The following is a 22,552-nucleotide window of genomic DNA, read 5'->3' on the forward strand; positions in this document are numbered from 1 at the left end:
AATTTACTTTAGTATAAAAAGTTCATTAATTAACTAAAACTCTTCTTACCTTTGTATTTAAATATACTATGCTACTTCCATCCGTCAACATAACCTTTTATTATTTACTATATTTAATAGCCTTCAATTTTTTTCGTACTACCAACTTCTAATCTACATATCTAATACGCACACATGATATAGTACGATATCTACTACTTGCAATGCTACATGTATAACATGAAATAACATCTATTTCAAGACATTATATTCCCATTAAATACAACTATTGTTGATGTTGTGCAAAAAAAAATACAGTGAAAAGAACCCAATCTTATTGTAAGTCAAGTTATATAACCAATAAGTTTCTACTTATGCATTGAAGTGCACTTCTAAAGCAAAAATATTATTCCTATGTATGCCTAAAGTCCAACTGCTCATTGAAGACTATACGAAACAAATGAAATTAATGGTATTTACACTATTGTTAGAATCAGACCGATGAGTCAGACTAGTTGGACTGGGAATTAGTTAGGGCACTAGTCTAGAATAATAGGTTAGATTGATTAACCAGTGAATTGATTTTTTTAATTTTTAATAATTTATTTAATTGAACTAGACAGACCGGTGATCTGACTGATTTGACCATCAATTTGATTTTAAAAACCTTGAGTATTTAGGTGAACCATTGAGACATTTACTTAGCTTTTGCAACTCAACCAAATGGATAAAATGACACTTCCCAGTTCAATTCATTCTCTCAAAACAAAAATAGAGAATTCAAAGTTGTTCTCACCACATGAGCTCCAAAAACAAGAATTACAAATCACAATTTTTTTTTTAATTGTGATGAAACAAAGCTCAAAAGAGAAACCAACAAACAAAGTGACCCAACTACAATGGAAAGAAAGATGACAATAACACTTGAAAAATAGATAGCTTTCCAGTGAAGAAACTCAACATCAAGTAAAAATCTTTACGATTATCTCATCTAAAAATATTTCTATTTTAAATACAATTCTTACATTGCAAGTAACCCAATCTTCTTTGTTTGTTTCCATTATGTATTTGAAGTGCTTCTCTAACAAAAAAAAAACAGAAGATCAAGCAAAACATTCACCCACACTCGCACCCATAGTAGCTCTAAAGCAAGATGAAAAAAAAATCTTGGACAGAAAATATACAAATCTAAACACAACACCAATAGTAACACTTTCTCCATCCATTTACTCATATTTGGTGTTTCTACTATCATTTCCATCCTTATACCATCATCTTCATTCCCTATTTGTCTCGTACAATTATCTACACTTGTGTTATTATTTTTATCGGCACCAAAATTGCCTACACTTGATGTCATCTTAATATTAGTAGCTTGAACTTTTCCAATAACTCGTTGCTTAAAAAACTTTTCTCGGAGAACTAAGTTGGCTTAATTTGCAAAATAACTAGGTTTTTAGGGAATCCAGGACTATGCCCTCACTGTGACATCTTCAACCATTGATAGAAGAAGCATGTACAACAAAGTTTGAAGTTTTTGTCACACTACAGCTAAAAATGATGATGTATGTAAATAACTACAATGCCCTTCTTTTTGCAATGCTGCTGCTTCTTTTTCCAACAACGATTGTAATTTATTTTTAGCACAATATGACGATCACTTCCCTTTAGCTATAAAGTAATTCTTGAATGAGATGCCACTTATTTTGGATTTATTATTTAATTTTTTATTAGGTGCAAAAGTAAGACTGGAACGTCAAAAAATTTCATTGATTCGGATTGTCGTAAAAATTTAGGTCGAAGAACCAGTTGAAGTGCCATGATATAATTTTGATAACTTTATTTTGAGGATTAATTTCTACAAATATTGTTTTTAAATTTCTTGATTAGAATTATATACTTTATTTTAAAGTTAATTTAAATAACTCTTTAATATCAGATTTTTATTTTTATTTTCTTTCTTTATTGCGCAGGCAACAACACGTGTACAGCACGTTTGGTTCACTGTATTGGAATAGAGGCATAATAGTAAATCAATTGTTTGGTTGAATGTAATGGAATAAAGGCGTAATAGTATTCTTGTGTTTGGTTGAATGGAATGGAGGTGTAATAGCATAAGGAAAAAACTAAAATGACTAAAATACCCTTAGCAGAAATTTGTTTAGATAAATGATTATTGTTATTGTTATTAAATTTTAATACGATTATTAATATCAGTAATAAATAATTTAATCATATTTTAACATAATTATTATTAAATATATTTTAGTTAAAATATATAATTTAATAAAATTCTTAATAATCAATATTCTTATATGAATTTACTCAAATCATAATATATGATACTATAAAATATAATTTAATATAATTATTATTAAATATATTTTAATTAAAATATATGATTTAATAAAATTCTTAATAATCAATATTCTTATATGAATTTACTAAAATCATAATATATGATAGTATAAAATATAATTTGAAATAATAATTATTAAATATAATTTAATAATAATATATAATTTCATAAAATTCTTGATAATAAATTTTCTTATATGAATTTATATAATTTAAAATAATTAATATTAAATATAATTTAATAATGATATATAATTTCATAAAATTCTTGATAATAAATTTTCTTATATGAATTTATATAATTTAAAATAATTAATATTAAATATAATTTAATAATGATATATAATTTCATAAAATTCTTAATAATAAATATTCTTATATGAATTTACTAAAATCATAATATAACTTGAGAATTATATTCTGCATAAACATACTTAACTTATATTAAGAAAAGGTTAGATGAAAATAAAATTCTACATCATAATCCATATGTTATATAGTTTTACAACATCAAAAAGTTTGAACATTGATTTTTAATGGTCAGAAAGAAATCTTCTGACCCATTCCAATCGCGCAGCAGAAGGTAAACTAAAGAAAACGAGCATTTGAGTTGGATGATATGGAATTTTACTCAAAGCTCGATACCGCTCATCGTCGGTTAAACCTTCAATTTCCCATAAGGTTGAATATAAATTTGTAGCTTTCTCTTGATGATCTGGAATTCTTCTAATTTCTGCTGAACTACCACATCGGAGGCAATACTCCTACTGATTTGATCGCCAATGGCCCGAATGTTTTCGGCCAATAAAGTGGCAGCCTCATTAAATGAAGAAGACATATTATCACGAGCATCAGATTTCTTCTTTTTCTTGTTTGAAGATGAGGAACCCCCTTGGTCTCTATCTCCTCGCGGCTCCGTAGTAGAAACATCCATGTCATCCAAAGAGACGTCAGCTTCGCAGTCATAGAATGAGTTTCTCTCTTCATTCATATCTGTAGTAGGTACATCCTCAACATTTATTTCTTTAAGAACATCAGCAGCTGTTTGAGCATCTTTCCCAGTCACTCGATCTCTTACGTATATGGCAGTAAGCTGGTCGTAGTAAGGGAAAGTACGATGTCTGAATTGAGCGGCTTCTTTGTGACTCTAAAAAAAATGAGGAAATCATATTAGTTATAAGTTTGGTAAAAATAAGATAATAAAGACTTGAAATACATTTTACATTTAAATAGAAGTCCCAAACCGCATCTTCAACAACAACGAGCTGCCTATGCTTGTCCCAACCAAAACCGCTATTGTTTTGGCCATTAAGCATGTCATAGACGATTCACCACTCCCTTTATAGTAACCTAATCCTCGATTTAATATTAGGTTTCACCTTCAACATTGCATTTGGTAAAGCCTTGTCTAGCATTTTTTCCAACTCGTTTAAATAACCGGCTTTGAACCCGGTATCAGCATTAAATGTTCCAACATTGTGCAAGTCCACCATGCAGGAAACCAATGCTGCATCTTCTTCTGGAACCCATTTTCTTTTGGTTCCTCGAGAAGCTTGAGAAGAAGCATTTGATTGTGGAACACCTGACATAATTATATTAAGAAAAAAAAAACTATTTTTAATATCATGAATCAAAAGGTGAACACTTTATAAAGTTATAATTAAGTTCAATATCATGAATCAAAAGCTCAATATATAAAATAAAACAAATAAAATAAAGAATGAGGATTTGGTTTAATAATGAAATTGAAGTTTTAAAACTTTTATACCATTTTAAATTTAAATTTCATTTCGTATAAATATATATAACCGTTTTTTGTAAATTTAATATCATTTACATCTACAAATAATTATTAAAATGTAGTATTGTATTTGCAATTATGATTGTGAAAGAAACAATAATTACACTTTTTTCGATAGTTAAAATTTGTTAATTATAGTTAATTATAATTAATTATTAAAATGTAGTATTGTATTTGCAATTATAGTTAAAATTCGTTAATGTGATATTTTGAAATTAAAAAAAAATCACTTCATAATTATATAAAAATAATATTATAATGAATTCGAATTAAACAAAAAAAAATTTAATATTATTATCAAGTTTAAAAATTAACGTTAGCATTTTAATCGGTTAAAGTATCTAGGCTAATATTGGTGTACCAAATTATATTAAAAATTAAAATATAAAGATTTAATCTTAAATTTGAACATTATATAAGCATCGAAATTTAAATTTGATTGTTTTTACATAATTTAAAAATAGAGAGCTTATTAATATATAAAAATCCTTGTAAAATAATTCAATAATTATTTGAGTCTTTAATAGAAAACAACATAATTAACCCTTAATTGAATATAAATAATACCTCAAGTAACTCGTTTACAGCATTTGATTTCAAAATCTAAATCATAACAGAACTATATCCTACTATACTTGCAATTAATAATCCCCAAAACAAGCATGAACCGGAACAAATCAAGAACAATATCAAAACAAATGCAACAATTTCTAGTTTCATCTTCTACTCACTAACAAACAAGAAGCCATTCATTCAAACTTGTGCTTTAAAATTGTAGTGCACACTCAGCTTCATAAAGGAAAAAAAAGAAAAGGGAAAATCTTGAAAATAATACCTTTTCCTTTCTAATAAGCTTGCAACCTTCAACAGGATCAAAATCAGGAGGCAGATTTCCACTTGGGATTGGCTCTATCTGCGGAATAGAAAAGAGGAAGATGATGTAACTATTGACAAGAAATTTAAGCTGCATTTGAAAAAGAGGAGACATCGAAGGAGATCTAAACAGGTTTTATGGTCAATTCCATTTTGTTTTTCTTCTTTTGCTGCCCTAGATTAGTTCATGTGTCTATATGGGGACACCTTGTTATTGACTTAAAGTAACAAAACTCTCATGCGCTAAGGCTAAAGATTGATGAAATTTAAGATCCCTTTGATATAGTATTCAATTAGTTTAACAGTAAATGAAATAGACTTGATAGGATTTGCTTTTTGTGCAAACCCCTTTAATATTAAACGTGCCTATCCATAGCTTGATTCATTTTGCAGCCAAAGCCAAGCTATCATTCAATTAGAGAGCTCTATGGGAGAAACAAAACAAAAAACTTAAAGAATGCAATATTTCAACACAAATCCTCATGAGCATATACCCAAAGGTTACTCTAAGAATTTGCTCTGCTCTGTCCTCATAAGTTAGACTTCAAAACATATGTCAAATTATAATTGAATTGTTTAACATAATGCATCCCACTCCATGATTTCTTCACCTATGTCTAGAGGAATGCCAAAGGAAAAATAACCAAGTGGATGACATAATGATTATTTTCATGTTTAGAAGAACAATTTTTATCACTAGCAGGTCCAATCCTTTTCTATTCAGGGATGAAGAAGAGAGAGCAATGGCAATAAAAAGACTTGCTATTCGGTAATCACATCAATGAAAACTATATTTGCTTCATTTTTTTTTAAGAATTATGTTCATCATTGTTGAAACTTAAATATAATGGTTGGACCATTTCCTATATGTTTAAGCTTTTAGGACTATCATCACCTTATTTAACATGGTATTAGACCCAAGGCGTGATCTATTCTTCCCGCCTAACCCCATGTGGGGTCAACCACCCCTTGTGAGGTTGTCCACGTATAAGCCCTTGTTGAGAAACACATAAAGGGGAGTGTTATTTGGTATTATATCACATCTAATAAATCTCGGGTTTCTTGTGACCTTATATCCAAGTCGAGCCCCTCACTTATTGGCAATTGGTTTTTAGGTTGGATGCTTAACAATCACACAAGAAACTTTCCTTTTTCTTTTATTTCTTCAATTCAAGAGCAGGAGAGGACCATGGTCATATTAATACTTGCCTTTGGAAATCATATTTTTAAATGACAACAGAAGCAGCAACAAGACTACTCAAATAATAGGGCACTTTACCTTACGTTAAGGCCCTAGATTTAAATTATACTTAAAAGATAAAAGATATTAGCATAAACCATGCACATGGTGACAAATGGAAATAATTTAGCATAAAAGAAGAAAGTTTCTTTGCATATTCATCTATGCTAGTTGATCAAATGGAAATAATTTAGCATGTCAGAGGACTTAACATTCTTTAGGGCCTAAGATAAAACTTAAATGATATATGACTATGCATGCCAGGACTTTTAACATTCTTTCTCCTTTTATGTTACTAAAACCTTGTCCCTTAGAGGATTTTGCTCTTTTGATCAGGTGACAGAAAGAAAATTAGATCAGTCCCAGCCTTTAGAAGACAATTCTAACTCAATTTCAAATAATGGAATGCACTAATTTCTCGTCCCACTGTTGTTTTCCTCTTTCTTATTATTTAACTAATGAAAACAACAAGCAATAGAGTTTTATTTAGGCAAAAAAATTCTTGTCTTCAACTGAAATTATATCATTCAATTTTCAAAGAATCCAAAGTAGGGTCTGATTTTTTCTGGTAGAAATTATGCCTATGCAAGCAAATATTTTTATGGCCAAAACATTAAAACCATCGGATACTCTGTGTTAAACAAGCAACTTCTTTTGTGTTTTGCAATGTTATTTACAATACAAAACTATCGTACATTCTTATACTTGATATAATAAAGGCAAACCCAGTTCAGTCTATCACAAATCAAACACCTAAAAACCAACCAAAATAAGAAATTCACAACAGTATCATACTGTACCAAAATCAGCAGCAGCACAATGAAAGCAGCCATAATCCAAGGCAAAGACAGACAAAGAAATGAAAAGTTCAAGATTCATACCTCAAAATCAGTCTCCAATGAAGCAGTGGATTTCAAAAACCACAACAAATGATAGGGAAAAAATGAAAAAAGAGACCGAGAGAGATCAAAAACCACAAAAAATGACAGGGAAAAAATGAAAAAAGAGACCGAGAAAGAGAATCGGTAAAGAAATGGGAGGAGAAATCGACGAGGACAGAAAAAGGAGAGGGTGGAGGTCGATTTGGGAGGGAGGGTAAAACAGAAACTGATTTGGGAAGACGGACGTAATAGGGCTAATTGTCGATTTGGGAAGGGAATAGAAAAGTAGAGAATTTGGGGAATAGGTCGGTAATGTAATAGGCGCGTAATATCGATTACAACGAACCAAACGCCAGAATAGGTCGGTAATGTAATAGGCGCGTAATCGGGGCGTAATGGAATACCTATTACACTGAACCAAACACGCTGAAGTTTGTTGGTTTTTCAATTGAATTGAAATCTTCCTTCATTGTTGCTATTCTGTTGCTCTTCTCATTTGCACAATATTGCCCAATCACCCCCATCTTCTTTTCCTTTATTTTTTTAATTAAAATTTGTTAAAAACCTCCTCTAATTATGCTCAATTTCATGAGTAGCTAAAATTTCCATCTACCTTTAGACCGGTAAATAATTTGGTAAAAAGTCAACTTGTGCTTAAAAATCTTCAATTCGATATTTTTGGTTTCTTTAGTTTAGGCATAGATATTGTCTGTCTCATAAAGTTGTATTGGCACCAAGTCAAAAAGAGCTTGTTGATTCAATATTAATAGGCTTATAGTAGGAAGTACCAAATTGATTGTATGTCGTATTACGTCTACCGAATAACACATTGGCATGTCCAATTAAGTAGTTGGTTGGATTCGTAAAGGGAAATGGCAATCAAATCTAAGTTATTCACATGGTTGAGGTTGTTGGTTCGAGTTGGGCCCATTTAGCTCGCAAGGCTACCGGAGAGTTAAATCATGGATGCATGTTCTGTAATTATACGCTTGGTAAGTGTTAGTTATTGGGCATTACAGCAATTAATTTATACATGGAAGGATTGGTGATTTGAGGCGCACTCGATCACTATAACTGAGTTATCGGTTGAAGGAGAAGACTTGCTATCAAGGATTGATTCCAAATCGAAGCAAAAATTGAGCCTGAAGTTAGAATTTCATATTATCGGTTTATTTAATTTCATTTCATTTTTCCTGTTTTCACTATTATTTCGATTTCAATTATTTTTATTGTTTTGACCTTCATTTTTGCGTAAACTGTCACATGTTGTCGGCACAACAACTGCCCAAACGTGCAACCTGGTTGGATTGAACACCAATTTAGATATTGTAGTCTCTGTGGGATTGAAACTACTCTTTATACAACTATTTATTTACTATTTAAGCGTAGGAATATTATTTTTGGTGAGTTCGACACCCATTATCTAGTGTTATATTTCTAATGGTACTTATAGAATATAAAAAAAATTATTGATAAATAATACAACAGCATTTTATTAGGATAATGGAATATTTTCCTCTACTTTACTAAATCTTTCGATGTGGTACCTATATTTTTTAAATGTCCAATGTGCCCCATTCACTTTTATTTCGTCCTTTAATATGGTACTTGGGTCTAACAATATTAAATTATGACATGTCAAGACACATGGACCACTCTTACGATGGCACATGTCAAAAAAAATACATTAAATCAAGTTAAGGGACTTTAAAACAATTTTACCCTTTTTTAAAGACAAAAAAACCTTCATTAATAACGTGAATTTCTTTTTGATATTCACAATTCTTCTCTTTATATTTTCATTTATCTTTATCATCTTAAAGCTAATGTATTAATGATAAACCTTTAATGTTCTTTTCTTTTTTGTTTTGTCCTCTATTTTTTTTACATTAAAAAAATCAAATATAGACGAGTGAAGCCAGGTTTGTGTTTACTTTCTTAAATTAGTTTAAGTTTGGGCAAAATGGTAAACTCATATTTCGGACAGGGTCAGGCTTCAACTTGAAATTTTGGTTTAGATACCTTACATGAGTTCAATCCAAACTCATGTCATAAACCCTTCTAGTTGGAAAAGAAAAAAAGGTCAAATTGTTTAATTTTTCTCTTTTTTTTGCATAAAAGTGACATGTAATATGATAAGAGTGATCCATGTGTCTTGACATGTCAGGCCTTAACACCGTAAGCTCAGGTATCGGATCAGAAGACGGAATAAAAATGCAGAGGGTACATTGAACATTTAGAAGCTATAAGTGCTATATTGAAAGATTTGGTAAAGTACAGAGCCAAATAGGTCATTACCCGTTTTCTGAAAGTACCATTATACTTTTTTTTAGTTATAGAAGAATTGGGAATATAGAAAATTACAGTGAAGACGTGTGGGTATCCTAAAGAAAAATAGTAGAGTGACAAGTGTCAACAATTGAGAGATATAAGGGCAGTTTGGACATTGGGGATATAAAAAAGAAAGAGAAAAGGCAAAAAGCGAAGCACTTTTGTAGTGTTTGTGGGGTTTGAATCTCACGTGTCTTGCCCTTTTCTGATGCATCAATCAAATTGTCTCATTACGTACAAAAATGCCTTATGCCTCCTTATCTCAACAAATAGTTATCTTACACCTCATGCTATTATTTAAATTAAAAATATTATCTAATTATGAAAACTATGTATTTGAAATATCATATAATAAATAATAAAATTTGAAGCTATTTTTAAAAAATTTAGTCAATAATTATTATTAGTGTAATGATAAAACTTTGTTTATAAATCAATTAAACATGCATGATTTAATTCTAGGTCCGTCATTGACATTTTTGAGACCCTAAACAAAACAATAAATTTAATCTCTTTTAAAAAAATTATAAAATGTAAAATAATAAAAGCTGAAAAATTTTGGGAGCCCTAAGAGATGAAGCATTTATGGTGAAAAATCTAAAAATAATTCTCACATTAAAAGCTGAAAAAATAATTTTTTTCGAGTCTTTTCAGCCCTGGGAACTGGGCTACTGCACTCTCAAATAACCTTCAAAGTTGGGCCTGTTCAATCCTTAGATATGTTAATTTTAATTTTATTCTAAAATTATATAAAAAGTATAAAAAGAAAAAAATTCAAAATAATAATAACAGTCATATAAAAAGGGTATAATAATTATTTCCTAATCGAGTTGATACCTAGTTAACACGTAATATTAACCCAATTAGAGATTTTATTAATAATATAGATTTCGACTCTAAATGTTTATTATTTTTTTATAAATTAATTTAATAATATTTTTTATTATGAAATTTAAACTTAGAATATCATAATATTTAAAACTTGAAGTTGATTTTTTCAAGTAAAACCTCATGATTTCGTTGAGTGTTTTTCTCTGTCCCTTGGAAAGTATTATTTGTCTATTTATATGATATGAGTACTGTTCATTGATTCGACGTGCTAGATAGATTCCATGCATATCAACATGTATGCTACCCTAGACTTAACACGTGTTTATGTAGTTTCATAGGTGACCTCGCAGGAGAACATATGTACCTAATCTGTAAGGTTAATATGCAATCTCGATGGAAACCAGCCATTTCGACCCGAACTCATTCGAGCCTTGGGCCGGTGATAACAAGTATCATAATAGATTTATTTATTTATTTTATAAATATATCTTTTATATAAAATTTTCTGATATAAAATATTATACACATTAATCAATATTTATTACATTGAGTAATGAATAAATTGATATCTTTTAAATAAAATAATTAATTTAAAAATATAATTGTACTTAAAATTATAAACTAAGAAACCGTATGGGAAGTGAACCGAACCGAAGGTAACCTAGGTAGAATCAAAGTAGCACTTTTCTACAATAATTATCTTAAAAGCAGATTTGTCAACTACACAAGTGGCGTAATTAAGAATAAAAATATATTATACACACTATTTGAAACATATAAATTGCATTTATTTACACAAGCGTAAAGTTAAATAATTTAAATAATTTAATTAAAAATGAAAAAAAATCCAATTTTGATGTATATTTTTTCAATTGTTTCTGAGCAAATATTATATATGGGTTTTGTTCTTAAATTTATCTCGGGTTTTGTGTTTCATTATACGGTTTTGTTTAGATTTATTTGACTCTATAATTTCATAAAAAAAATCATTTTAGTTTTTTATTTAATTTTTCAATTTTTTTATCCTTGAACTTGCTTTATTTATCAAATCACCCTAAAATAGATAGAAAAGTTAACGTTTGTTAACTTTGCTGACATGGCATCTACGTCCACCTTAGCAATTAATTAATTTTTTTAAAAATAAAAAATATTAAAATATATATTTTATAATTTTATACTTTTTAAAATTTTTAATACTTTTGTAGTTGTTTATATTTAAAAATGATTAATTGCTAATATGCTAGTAAAGTTAACAAATGCTAAGTTTTCTATCTATTTTTGAGTGATTTGAGAGACAAAAAATTAAAATGTCAAATAAATCATTATAACTATTCTATTTTCCGGTTTATGCTTTATACTAAATTAATTCTATTTATATATGTAACAAAAAAATATTCCAACATATTTTGCCTGTGATTTTACTATACTTAATTATACAAATATAGTATTAGAATGAGGAAATTAAAGTAGAGACTAAATCCATAACTTATTAATAGTAGAAGGACTAATAGTAAAATTTAACCAAGTTAAATGTTAAAAACATTTTAAAAATATTACTTTTCCTCTCAAGTACGGCCTTTTTCAGAAAAGGCACCAAGAAAAAGGACCGGGCCCAACTCTGCTTTACTCCCTATTTTGCCCTTATTATTATTATTTTAAAATATATTTTTAATTTTTGGTTTTTTGCATCATCGGAATGTCTATCACATTTCCCATATAACACTCACCAGTTCCCTATTACTTTGCATAAACTAAAAACAGAGGCAAAAAAACAGAGCAATAAGAACAGTTCAAAAGAAGAAAAAAATAAAAAAAAGGAGAGAAATCTGACGGTAAAATTTCTTATTCTCTTCTGCTTTAGCTGTGAAAATTTTGGTTTTCCTTTCTGGATCTTTTCTTGATCCTTCACCTAATTTTGATTTTATTCCTGGGTTTTAGATTTACTTTTTTTTCTTTTATTATTTTTAAAAATGTTGCTACTGTTTCTGGGTCTCTTCCTCTGGTTCATTTGGCTTCATCTGTTTGTGTAGTTTTGATTATCTGGATTTCAGTTTGGTAAATCTTTTTCTCTATTTCCCTTCATTTAATCATTTTATTTACGCATTTTGAAATGGAATTAATTTTGCTTAAAATTCTGTTATTGAAATTCTTACTCCCCTGCTTCTTCATTTTTCAGTTAAAATAAAATAAGCTATTTTTTCTCTTTATTTTATCTTCTTATTCTATTTTGACTGTTTCAGTCATTATTGATGTGATGAGCTTTTTCCTTTTCTCTTCATATTCTATGTGAGTGTCTCTATGTGTTCTTATTTTAGTTTCTCGTTTACTTTTTAGGTGCTTAACGTATGAAGAAAATAGAGTCTACCCTTAGACATTGCTGATCCTATGAATCTTCCATGATTACAGTGTTTTTAGAATTTGACCTGTTACTTTTATCATTATTGTATGAAAAAAATTGAAGTAAATTAAGATAGAAATTCTAGATTTATTATTGATTAGCTTGTTCTTACATCAAACATGAACTGAATTATCTTGTAAACAATGGGCAGCTATTGAAGAGGCAGAAGAAATAGCTGAATTGGGGATCATCTGAGAAGCTACCTGCCCTGGTCGATATATGGCTTGATTAGAATTCTGTGAAGAGCAATTTTTTTTTAACTAGGAATAGTGTGATTGGAAAGATGGGTTACATTTGTGATTTCTGTGGGGATCAACTGTCGATGGTATATTGTCGATCTGATGCTGCCTGTTTATGTTTGTCATGTGATCGAAATGTTCATTCTGCTAATGCACTTTCGAGACGCCATTCAAGAACACTGTTGTGTGAAAGATGCAATTCTCAACCTGCTTTTGTTAGATGTGCAGAAGAAAGAGTTTCCCTCTGTCAGAACTGTGATTGGATAGGTCATGGTGCCTCAACCTCGAATTCAACACATAAGAGGCAAACTATTAATTGTTACTCTGGTTGCCCATCATCTTCGGAACTTTCTTCCATGTGGTCATTTTTCCCGCAGTCCCCTCCAGCAGGTGAATCGAGTTGTGAGCAAGAATTAGGTCTAATGTGCATCACAGAAAACATAGAGAGGACTTCCTGGGGCGCTATAGAAAATACCATAAATCAGAATAGTGCTGGTGTTGCTGAAGTTAATCATGACTCCAATACCGATAAGGGAACCGGCTGGGGTGGGACTTCTTCAATTCCTGATCTCAGATCTATGCCTCGAGTTCTGGATCAGCCGCCTGGACCAACAGGTGCATCATTACCCAAGGTAATTGATTAACTTGGAATATTTTATCTTTAAAGAATATAGATAAATTGTTCTTGAGGAAATTTTAGGCCCTTGCTATCTCAGTTACCATGGGAAAATACTAAAGAATTATGGTAAGCATCTCGAGAAAAGTGGGTATGAATTTGCAAACATATTCTGCAATCTGTACTTAATGCTGGAAAGCATACACTGGCTGTTCTGTGGTAACTGCTCTTTCTGGCCATAATACCAGCTTGAGTTTAAAGTAACAACTTTCTTTCACGGGGAGAATTTCCATTCCTTGTTTATCTTGATTACTTCTTATGATGGAAATCTTCAGAATATCTTTTTACTTGAAATTATTTTGGATTTTCATGTAAATGTAAACGATGTCCTTATTTAGTAAACCTACCGTATACTGTGAACTTGTATTCCACTTTACTTGTGGGGATAATATGTTTCTTGGCCCATCTACATTTTTGAAGTTTTAGAACTGAGAGGGACTAGGGTAGTGTAAAAGTTATGGATACATGGGACAGAGACTATTGGTTCAGTTTTTTCATTTTAATCATAGTAGAATAGCCTTCCATTGTTGGTAATTCCATAGAATTTTAGCATTAGACGGTCCATGGTCATTGTTGACATATTTGTGAAAGTTTCATCATGGAAAACTTTCTGCTGATTTCCTTTAGTTATTAGTGGAGATAATATGTTCTCTTTTGGGAATTTTTGCTGATTTTATACTTACTAATTTGCTGTTATTTTGCCCTCAAACAAAGTGTCCTGGAATATGTGAAGATGCTCTGTATGATGACTTCAACATGGATGAAGTTGATTTGAACCTTGAAAAGTATGAAGAGCTCTTTGGTGTAACTCTCAATCATTCAGAAGAACTGCTAGGGAATGGTGGAATTGATAGCTTATTTGGGACGAAGGACATGGCTGCTGCTGATTCCAACTGCCAGGGTGCATTGGCTGCTGAGGTTCTCTCCTCTTTTTTGATCTTGCTTTTTTGGTATCTGTACTATCTTTTTTCTGATGATAGTATTTTCATTTTCTAGATGTTATCCTTTTTCTTTTCCGGTGTTTTTAAATTCTGTAGCATATTTAAGCTATTAGTTATTTGCTTAATGTGCAAAAGGAGGCATTGTTTGCCAAAATGAAAATAGAGAAAAAAAATTGACAGTTGTGAGAATCTCTAAGTTGATGAATGGATTTTAAGTTCTAGTTTCTGTAAAGTACAAGTTTATTGGGTTGTAAGTTCTAGTTCTTGGTCAAGTACAAGTTCAGTATAATTTTGATTGTTCTTATGCTAGATTTTCCATTCTGTTACTCAAAAACAAACCATTGATTTTGTCAACTATGAAATAGCATCAATTAACCTTGATTTTCAGACATGACTAGTGTAGCAAAATGAAGTTTACTGTCCATCCATTTTGTGGGTCTTTGTTGTCTTTATCTTTGGACAACGACCAAAAGAAAATATCCCTCAGTTACTTGGGACAGTACTCAGTAGTACATTGATGTTCAGAGATAACCAATTTACCTAATGGAAGTTTACTGCCCTTCCACATGGGGAAAATATCCCTATCTTGACGTATTGGTTGTGAGCCGTTATCAGTGATGAGATTAAGGAGTAAGTATACAAATATGTTGTAGTTATATTTCTGTGTCTTGTATTATGCATGTGTCATTAATGGTTTGCTTATAGACGTTGGTACTTCAATGTTTGTTTTTATCTCCCTTGTGAGTTATACTGTAAAGAATCATTTCATAATTCCTATATTCTTGTCCCAGGATCATCTGTTGGACTTGGAAAATATAATTCCGATAAAGTTTGTACTTAGAAAATATCCTTATGGTTTGGAACTATATTCTTGTCCAGGGATCATCTGTTGGACTGATCAATGCAATCCAGCCAGATTGCAGCAATGCAGCATCTGCTGATTCCATGATGAGCAGCAAAACCGATTCAATTCTGTGTTTTACAGCAAGGCAAGCCCATTCAAGCGTATCATTTTCTGGCCTTACTGGAGAGAGTAGTGCAGGAGATTACCAAGATTGTGGGTCTTCGTCAATGCTTCTCATGGGAGAACCTTCTTGGTGTCCTCCATGTGCTGAGAGCTCTTTTCAATCAGCAACTCGAAGCAATGCGGTCATGCGTTACAAGGAAAAGAAGAAGACACGGAAGTAAGTATATGCTAATAACCCGAATAAAATGTTCATATGTTTTATTTAGACCTCTTTTTAGAACAGAATTCACATGCCCCCGAATGAAAATATATCATGTCTATATCATTTTAACATTTGTGTTCTTGCAGCTCAGTATCATAATCCATAAACTGTGTATTTTAGTCAATCCTGCCATTGAAGGAGTTCTTTTCACTTTGCTTCTCTAGTAAGGAAACATGGACTTGCGTCGTGTGCCTGCATCTGTGTATATTTATCAACAATCAATTGGAAAGTCGCTAAACGTTTTATTTTACTGCTGGTCTTTGTTTTCACCTAATTTTTCTAAAAATAAATAAATAAATCATTGTTCCATTCTACATGTTGAAGGAATTTATGTATTTAACTTTGTCCTTGTTTCATGATAGGTTTGATAAGCAAGTGAGATATGCCTCTCGCAAGGCAACAGCTGATGTGAGAAAGCGCGTAAAGGGACGCTTTGTCAAAGCCGGTGATGCCTATGATTATGATCCATTGAACCATACCAGAAGCTGCTGAGAGTACAGTTTTCTTAACCATGTTTAAAACAATGCAAAGGAAAGAAAAACAAGATGTTAATTAGAAAGAAATGGTTTTCCTTACCTAAAAATAAAGATTGATGCTTAATACTCTTTCTTTCAACTAGTTAAAGATTAAATGACAAGCTGTATGGTTTGATCACAGGACTCCAGGTTTCTATCAGAAGTTGGATGCAAAAACCTGAAAAAAAATTGCCATGAATAAATCGCAGTGGCATGGTCCCCCGTAGAAAGATCGATGGATCACATGACATCTGGTGGCAAGATCTTCCCAGATTGTCTTTGCTGTCAAACCAAGCTGTGGGTTTCCAGCACCTGCGATAAAACGTACAAGCAAGCTCACCTCAGTTCTTTTTAGTACAAAATGAGAATGCTAATTGATCCTCCCAAGTCTTATTTTATGTTCCAGTGTTGGTTTATGCTAACAAGTTTTAACCTTAAGCTGTTCTCTGCGCTTCTATAAAAGCAGCGGCGGCTGCTGCCGCCATGACATGCTAACTTAAAATGTCCAATCACAGCTGAATTTCATGCAGCTGTAATTTTGTTCTTCTTGCTTCCTATTCATAAATGCATAGCTTAGATCCTTTGAATGTACAGTATAGGATTTAACTGTTTTGCACTTAGGATGAAATCTTGTTACCTGTACAAAGTAGAAAAAAAGCAAAAATTCGTTACATTCTTTTGTTCCCCCTAACTGAATGCGAACAGAGATTATTTTTATATTTTATATATGTATGTTTTAAAATATTCACTTTACAATGTTACCAATGCTGCTGCAATTTGACGGGGAGAATATGGGTTAGTTTAATATTGAATCTGAAAAATTTTTCGAGTTAACGAGTCTTATTTTAATATTCTAACTTGATTTAAATATTTATTGAATAAAGTTAAATTAAAAAAATTAAACATGTCAAAATATTATCTTGTTACAATATAACTAGTTTCTTAAAAAAAAGTATACTTTAGCACGATAAACTTAAATTTATAATTTACTTGTTTAAGTCTTCAAAATTATTGTCTTTAAATTTTTTTTTAATTTTTAAACATTTTTTATATATTTTTTAGATTATTTTTAAGTTTAAAAATTATATATAATTTTGGAACTTTAATAGATATTTTGCATTTTTGAGAAACACTTTATTGAAAAGCTAATTTGCTCATTTTCAAAATTAGTAGAGAGACCAAAAAATATTTATATCAATCTATTATTTGAGTTATTCAGATTATTCAAATAATTCAAATTGTAAAATTCAACCAAACTCAAAACTTAGAAAATTAAATTACATATTCAAATGGACTCAAATAATTCAATTTAATTAATTCAAATTAAATTTTGCTCACCCTCGGCAGAGATGTTATAGCTCTTGCCTCCTTCGATTCTACCAAGGATTTCATCAGATTCTACCAATGCCATGTAGCATTAATTATGAATTTTTCTATGTACTTCCGTGTTAAGTTAATATATATATAGCATTGAAATATGGCAACGCCTGCTGGGATTTCGAATATTTGATGAGCTTTCAGCTGAGTGCTATCTACAGATATACACATCAAAGCGAAAAGGGGAGATGGTTTGAAATTTGAAGTTCAAAGGTAGTCTTAAATCTCATACAGCGGACAGGCCTGACTTGCAGACAAAATCATAGGAATGGAGAATGGAGTATCCAAACACATCATCAGCCAAAATAGAACCATTTGCCTCTGATTTTAACTCATTTATAATGTTAGATGATAAATAGACCATTATATCTATGACCGAACTATAAGAGATAACCTTTAAGCTTCTTAAATTCGGATGAAATTAATCATCATCTGACCCACTATCTTCAGACATCCTTCCAGCATCATCAGCTATGCCTGCTTCCTGTGAATCACACACAACTTTGTCAGTCTCTCTGCTTATGGTTAAATACACATGTGCATCTAATGTCTGTTTCTGTGAAAGAACGAGGGGGACATGACTAGTCAACATTCAAGAGAATTGAATATTCTTACAGCTGTTTTATCCCAGTTCTTCAACTTAGGATTTGTTAGCATGTAATTATCACGCAATGGTGCCCAAGCAGGTTCTTCCTCGTTCCTAGGATCAGAAGATGTATTACCCTGCATGTCATAAAACTCGTAATAAACATTTTGAGCAAAAGTTAGCTCAGACAAGATAATAAACATATTTTTTTATGCAGTTACCTTAGACAAGATAATAAACATACACTAAGTTTTAGTAGATCACCAACAATCTCCAAAAGTGCTTGCCAAAAAGAGAGGAGGATAAATGGAATGGTATAGGAGAATGCAATAAAACCTGTAAAATAGTTAAGAGGTAACCAACCTTACTGGAAGAGTCGCGTGATGTCTTGCCTAGTTCTGAAAAGAAGGCTTCCTTCCTTCGCCTCCTTATCACTAGCAGGGTGCACAAAATACAAAATCAGATGGCGGCAACGGGAGGAGGATTTACATTAAATATGTAGAGAAAATGTTTGGTCAAAAATTCATTCACGAGGAATCTCTATAAGTAATAGAGATGACAATAATGAAAACGACCTAGATAAAATTTCAGTCTCATGAGTATTGGGTTTCAAAAGCATAACATATTTGAAAATTTGAATCAATCATGACAAGGTCCATTCATCTTTGTAACTTTATGCCATGCATAGCACTGGAAAGGCAAATATAAGAGAAAGATGTGTGTTTACTCTTCACTCTAGAACTAATGATTATGCTATTGGCTTCAAAGCTGAAAGCACAGAGTATTCACCATTTGATGAGAAAAAAAGTGGAAATACTGTGCATACATAGATACATATACATATGTACAACGGGCTTGCAGCCCTAGTGAGGAAAATCACTGCGTACATACGAATGAGATGATCATATTGTTATAACCTTGCAAATTTCCAGTGATGTATTAAACTTATATAGCCATAGAGATTATCAGCATACCTTTTGCATCTTTAGACCTTGAAGGGTCCAGTCCTTTCTGAGCCTTTTGTGCTTTGTTCACCTACATGATATATGAAAGAACAAAGTTCACACCCAACTTGGTCGTAATAAAAATCAACCTAATATCTATCAAGACAAAATCAAATCCTAATATGTTTATGGTAAAAAAGAAATTGGGTAAGGCTTCCCTAAAACAACTTACAGCATTGAATAACTTCACCACTGAAATCCCAACAAAACATAAACAACAAAACTTAATTAGTATGAGAAAGAAATTGCAATGAACTAAACATCATATATACATTTGAAGAAAAATATATATTACCTCCTTTTGTAGCAATACCAATGAGAAACTTTTCATGTGAATCCAAGTAATTAGCAGGCTTGAAATGCCCCTTCTCTGCAACCTGTAACATTAATAACACATGAATAAAATGGCATAAACAGCAAAAGTCATGGTAAAAACCTTAAGTATAATTATTATAGGAAAAATACCAAATGTTTTTCTTTTTTAGCCTCTCCCTTAACTTTCCTTTCAGCTTCCTCCTCAGCTAACTTCTTTGCCACAAGCTGCTTATGCCCTGATAATACTGGACCCTATGAGAAAATTTCAGAAAAAAATCAGTCTTTGGGGGGAGGAAAACAATTTTTTTATTTATTTATAGTAAAATGAGAAACACCCAAGTAGATAAACTAGCTTTACCAATGAATCATCAGCAACATTCCTCTTTATAATGTTCTTAAATGCCAACCTGAAAGCTCTAACACCGTCAGTAAACTTCATAACCCCAGGTTGAATTTCAACTTCTTCTGAACCATCATTTTCTTCAGAAGAATTATCACCGCCGCGGCCGATCCGGGTATCACCGAGGGCTTCCTCCCCCTCCTCACGCTCCTCCTCGTCATCGTCGGAATTATATTGACGGGCACGTTTTTCAAACAGATTCCTCATTTTCTTACTTAATCTAAGCTTTTTCCCTTTGCCCTCTAACATCTTAAGCTTCTTATTCTTAGGCTTCTTACCTTTCTTTTTACCCATATTTCTTTTCCTTTTCCCAACTGCAGTGCTGCCTTCCTCCATCACCATCTTCTTCCTTTCCACACAAAATACCCAAACAAAAGGAAGAGAGATTTGCAATCAAAACCCTTACTAAACCCTAGTTAGACAGAGAACAAAAGCGGAGAAGACGAGGTTTTTTTCAATGTGCTCTTGTATGGGTTCTTTTCTCTCCTTTGGTTTAGGGGTCTATTAACCATTTTTCATGGTTTCTGCTTTTCTTTGCTTTGGGTTTATTCACCATTTTATGGGCCTTTTTCATTTGCAGCTATTTTATGGGCTTTTCCTTAACCTCATTTTTTTTGTAAGCTTTTTAATTTTAGAATTAAAGAATTACTATATATTCTTTTTATTTTCAAAATTATTTTATTTTTATAATATATTTCAAATAAGACATGGTATCTTGCTAATTTCGTTTAGGCATAATGACTTATTTCGCCATTCAACTTTATAAAAAAAGTCATTTTAGCATTCATTTAATTTTTCGTCTCTTTTAGTTTTTAAACTTGCATTGTTTGTCAAATCTCTTTAAAATGAATAGAAAAATTAACATTTGTTAACTTTACTAACGTGATATACACGGATGCCACATCAACAACTAATCATTTATTTTTATTTGAAAAAAATTAAAAATTATTAAATAATATAAAACTTATTTTTTTTATAGTAAAAAATTTAATTAATTGCTAACATAGCATATACATGGACTGCTACATGGATGCCATGACAATAAAGTTAATGAATATTAACTCTTCCATCCATTTTGAGGTGATTTGATAAACAATACAAATTCAAAAACTAAAAAGGGTGAAAAATAAAATAAGAGTTAAAGATAATTGTTTTTTTGTAAAGATAGAGAACCAAATAAATTATCATGTCTTTCATTTTTGACTCGAGACTAAGGTTTTCTATATGGGGATAGTTATGAAAGTGTTAATCATTTAAATTCTAGCGAAATTGTTGAGGTATTTATTTTTATTTTTTTAAAATTTAAAATTACATTCGATAAATAAAAAATTTGTTTTTAATAATGAAAACATGAGAAATAAAACATTTTTTTACATTTATATTAATTCGAATCAGGATACCAAATTTAATATTTGAAAAGTTGTTAAAAAGAATATTTTTGTATTTATATAGGTTTGATCCGTTCTTTTAAAGTTAAAAACCCTTAAGCTTAATATATCATTTGGTATTTGAATTTGAAACTTTTTTTAATGTAGTATTTATGTTATTTTTTGGTCCAATTTTGTACTTGTATTTGACAAAGTTATATATTTTGGCACTCAAAGGTGGTGGTGCTAGTTTTTTATTCTTTGATTCGACTTTTAAGGTTGAAAGTTAATTGTTAATATTATTAGGTTTGAATTCTTCGTGATTTTGTTAATAGAATAAATTTAGCATTGATTGTGGATTTTTTCAGTTTTACGTTTAATTTATCAAAAATAATCTGACGAATGTGATTTAATTCAGGTTTTAGAATTGATTTGATAAAAGTTAATTATTAATAGTATTAGCTAATTATGAATTTTCATTAACTCGACTCTAAAACCTAGATTAAACACTAAAAAGTTAACAGAGTCATTTTTTAGTATCAAAATATATAATTTTTGTCAAATACAAGTACGAGATTGAATCAAAAATAAATCCAGATATCAAATTATGTATTAGCCAAATCCCTTACTTTCATAATTTTGCTTTTATAAAAACATTTTTAGAAAACAAAAATGAAAATGAAAATAGTCTCTGGAGGCTTAGATTGTTAATTCAATTTTATGTTAATTCGTGTTCATATGATTTTTAGTTGTATTGACTTATAAAATAATCGAATTTAAAATATATTGAATTATGACACATATGAAATATATAATTTAATGAATAATAATTTTTAACAAATAAAAAAAATTTAAAATAATTTTTTAAAAATATTATGTGACTAATTAAAAGGCTGAAATACTTTTATTATATATACTAATAATTTAAAAATGATTTTAAAGTTATATTTAGTGAATTTAATTCAAACTCAGTAAAAAAATTATATAAGTCTAATTAAAAACTAAAATTATGATACGCTCATTATACAAATAAAGAAATATATAAAAATAAATTTCAAGTTGTGACCTACTAGTTGACTATTCATCTATCTAAAGAATAACCTAAGTTCAAATCATTGTTGTATGAAAAATAAATATAAAAATTTAATTAGACTTTGGTTCAAATGATAAAATTAATATTTTGGAGGCCTTATTTTAGATTCAACTCCCAC

General features: G+C 30.5%; 2 protein-coding genes across 6 annotated transcripts; one reads left to right on the forward strand and one right to left on the reverse strand.

Annotated features, from left to right (window-relative positions):
- The first annotated feature begins 11,987 nt into the window (after positions 1-11,987).
- On the forward strand, positions 11,988-17,011 carry LOC107954736 (zinc finger protein CONSTANS-LIKE 9). 5 transcript variants are annotated; one of them, XR_005915650.1, is made up of 7 exons: positions 11,992-12,126; positions 12,844-13,563; positions 14,322-14,525; positions 15,428-15,732; positions 15,864-15,940; positions 16,140-16,271; positions 16,435-17,011. XR_005915650.1 is itself a non-coding variant. In XM_016890386.2 (6 exons), exons 2-5 carry the CDS (start codon positions 12,976-12,978, stop codon positions 16,267-16,269), a joined length of 1,227 nt encoding a protein of 408 aa, XP_016745875.1. In that variant the 5' UTR covers positions 11,988-12,126; positions 12,844-12,975; the 3' UTR covers positions 16,270-16,271; positions 16,435-17,011. The 5 variants fall into 5 exon arrangements, 3 of the variants coding, with proteins under 3 accessions (XP_016745875.1, XP_016745876.1, XP_040952504.1); XM_016890386.2 differs by lacking the exon at positions 15,864-15,940 and having other exon boundaries at positions 11,988-12,126; XR_005915649.1 differs by lacking the exon at positions 15,864-15,940 and having other exon boundaries at positions 15,942-16,271; positions 16,435-16,472.
- Positions 17,012-17,841: 830 nt separating this feature from the next.
- On the reverse strand, positions 17,842-20,502 carry LOC107954735 (RRP15-like protein). Its single transcript, XM_016890385.2, has 8 exons — positions 19,933-20,502; positions 19,725-19,826; positions 19,555-19,636; positions 19,432-19,451; positions 19,230-19,290; positions 18,619-18,689; positions 18,285-18,392; positions 17,842-18,153 (listed from the first exon to the last, which is right to left on the reverse strand). Exons 1-8 carry the CDS (start codon positions 20,314-20,316, stop codon positions 18,091-18,093), a joined length of 891 nt encoding a protein of 296 aa, XP_016745874.1. The 5' UTR covers positions 20,317-20,502; the 3' UTR covers positions 17,842-18,090.
- Between the last annotated feature and the right edge of the window lie 2,050 nt (positions 20,503-22,552).

Source organism: Gossypium hirsutum, chromosome D07, assembly GCF_007990345.1.
Source record: "Gossypium hirsutum isolate 1008001.06 chromosome D07, Gossypium_hirsutum_v2.1, whole genome shotgun sequence".
NCBI lineage: Eukaryota > Viridiplantae > Streptophyta > Magnoliopsida > Malvales > Malvaceae > Gossypium > Gossypium hirsutum.

Bases quoted from the DNA above. Each gene is read 5' to 3' on its own strand.
- LOC107954736 (XM_016890386.2), top strand. From the start codon at position 12,976: ATGGGTTACATTTGTGATTTCTGTGGGGATCAACTGTCGATGGTATAT. The intron at 13,564-14,321 runs GTAATTGATTAA...CCTCAAACAAAG, and splicing joins CAGGTGCATCATTACCCAAG to TGTCCTGGAATATGTGAAGA. The intron at 15,733-16,139 runs GTAAGTATATGC...GTTTCATGATAG, and splicing joins GAAAAGAAGAAGACACGGAA to GTTTGATAAGCAAGTGAGAT.
- LOC107954735 (XM_016890385.2), bottom strand. From the start codon at position 20,316: ATGGTGATGGAGGAAGGCAGCACTGCAGTTGGGAAAAGGAAAAGAAAT. The intron at 19,827-19,932 runs GTAAAGCTAGTT...ATTTTCTCATAG, and splicing joins ATGTTGCTGATGATTCATTG to GGTCCAGTATTATCAGGGCA. The intron at 19,291-19,431 runs GTAAGTTGTTTT...TATATCATGTAG, and splicing joins TGGTGAAGTTATTCAATGCT to GTGAACAAAGCACAAAAGGC.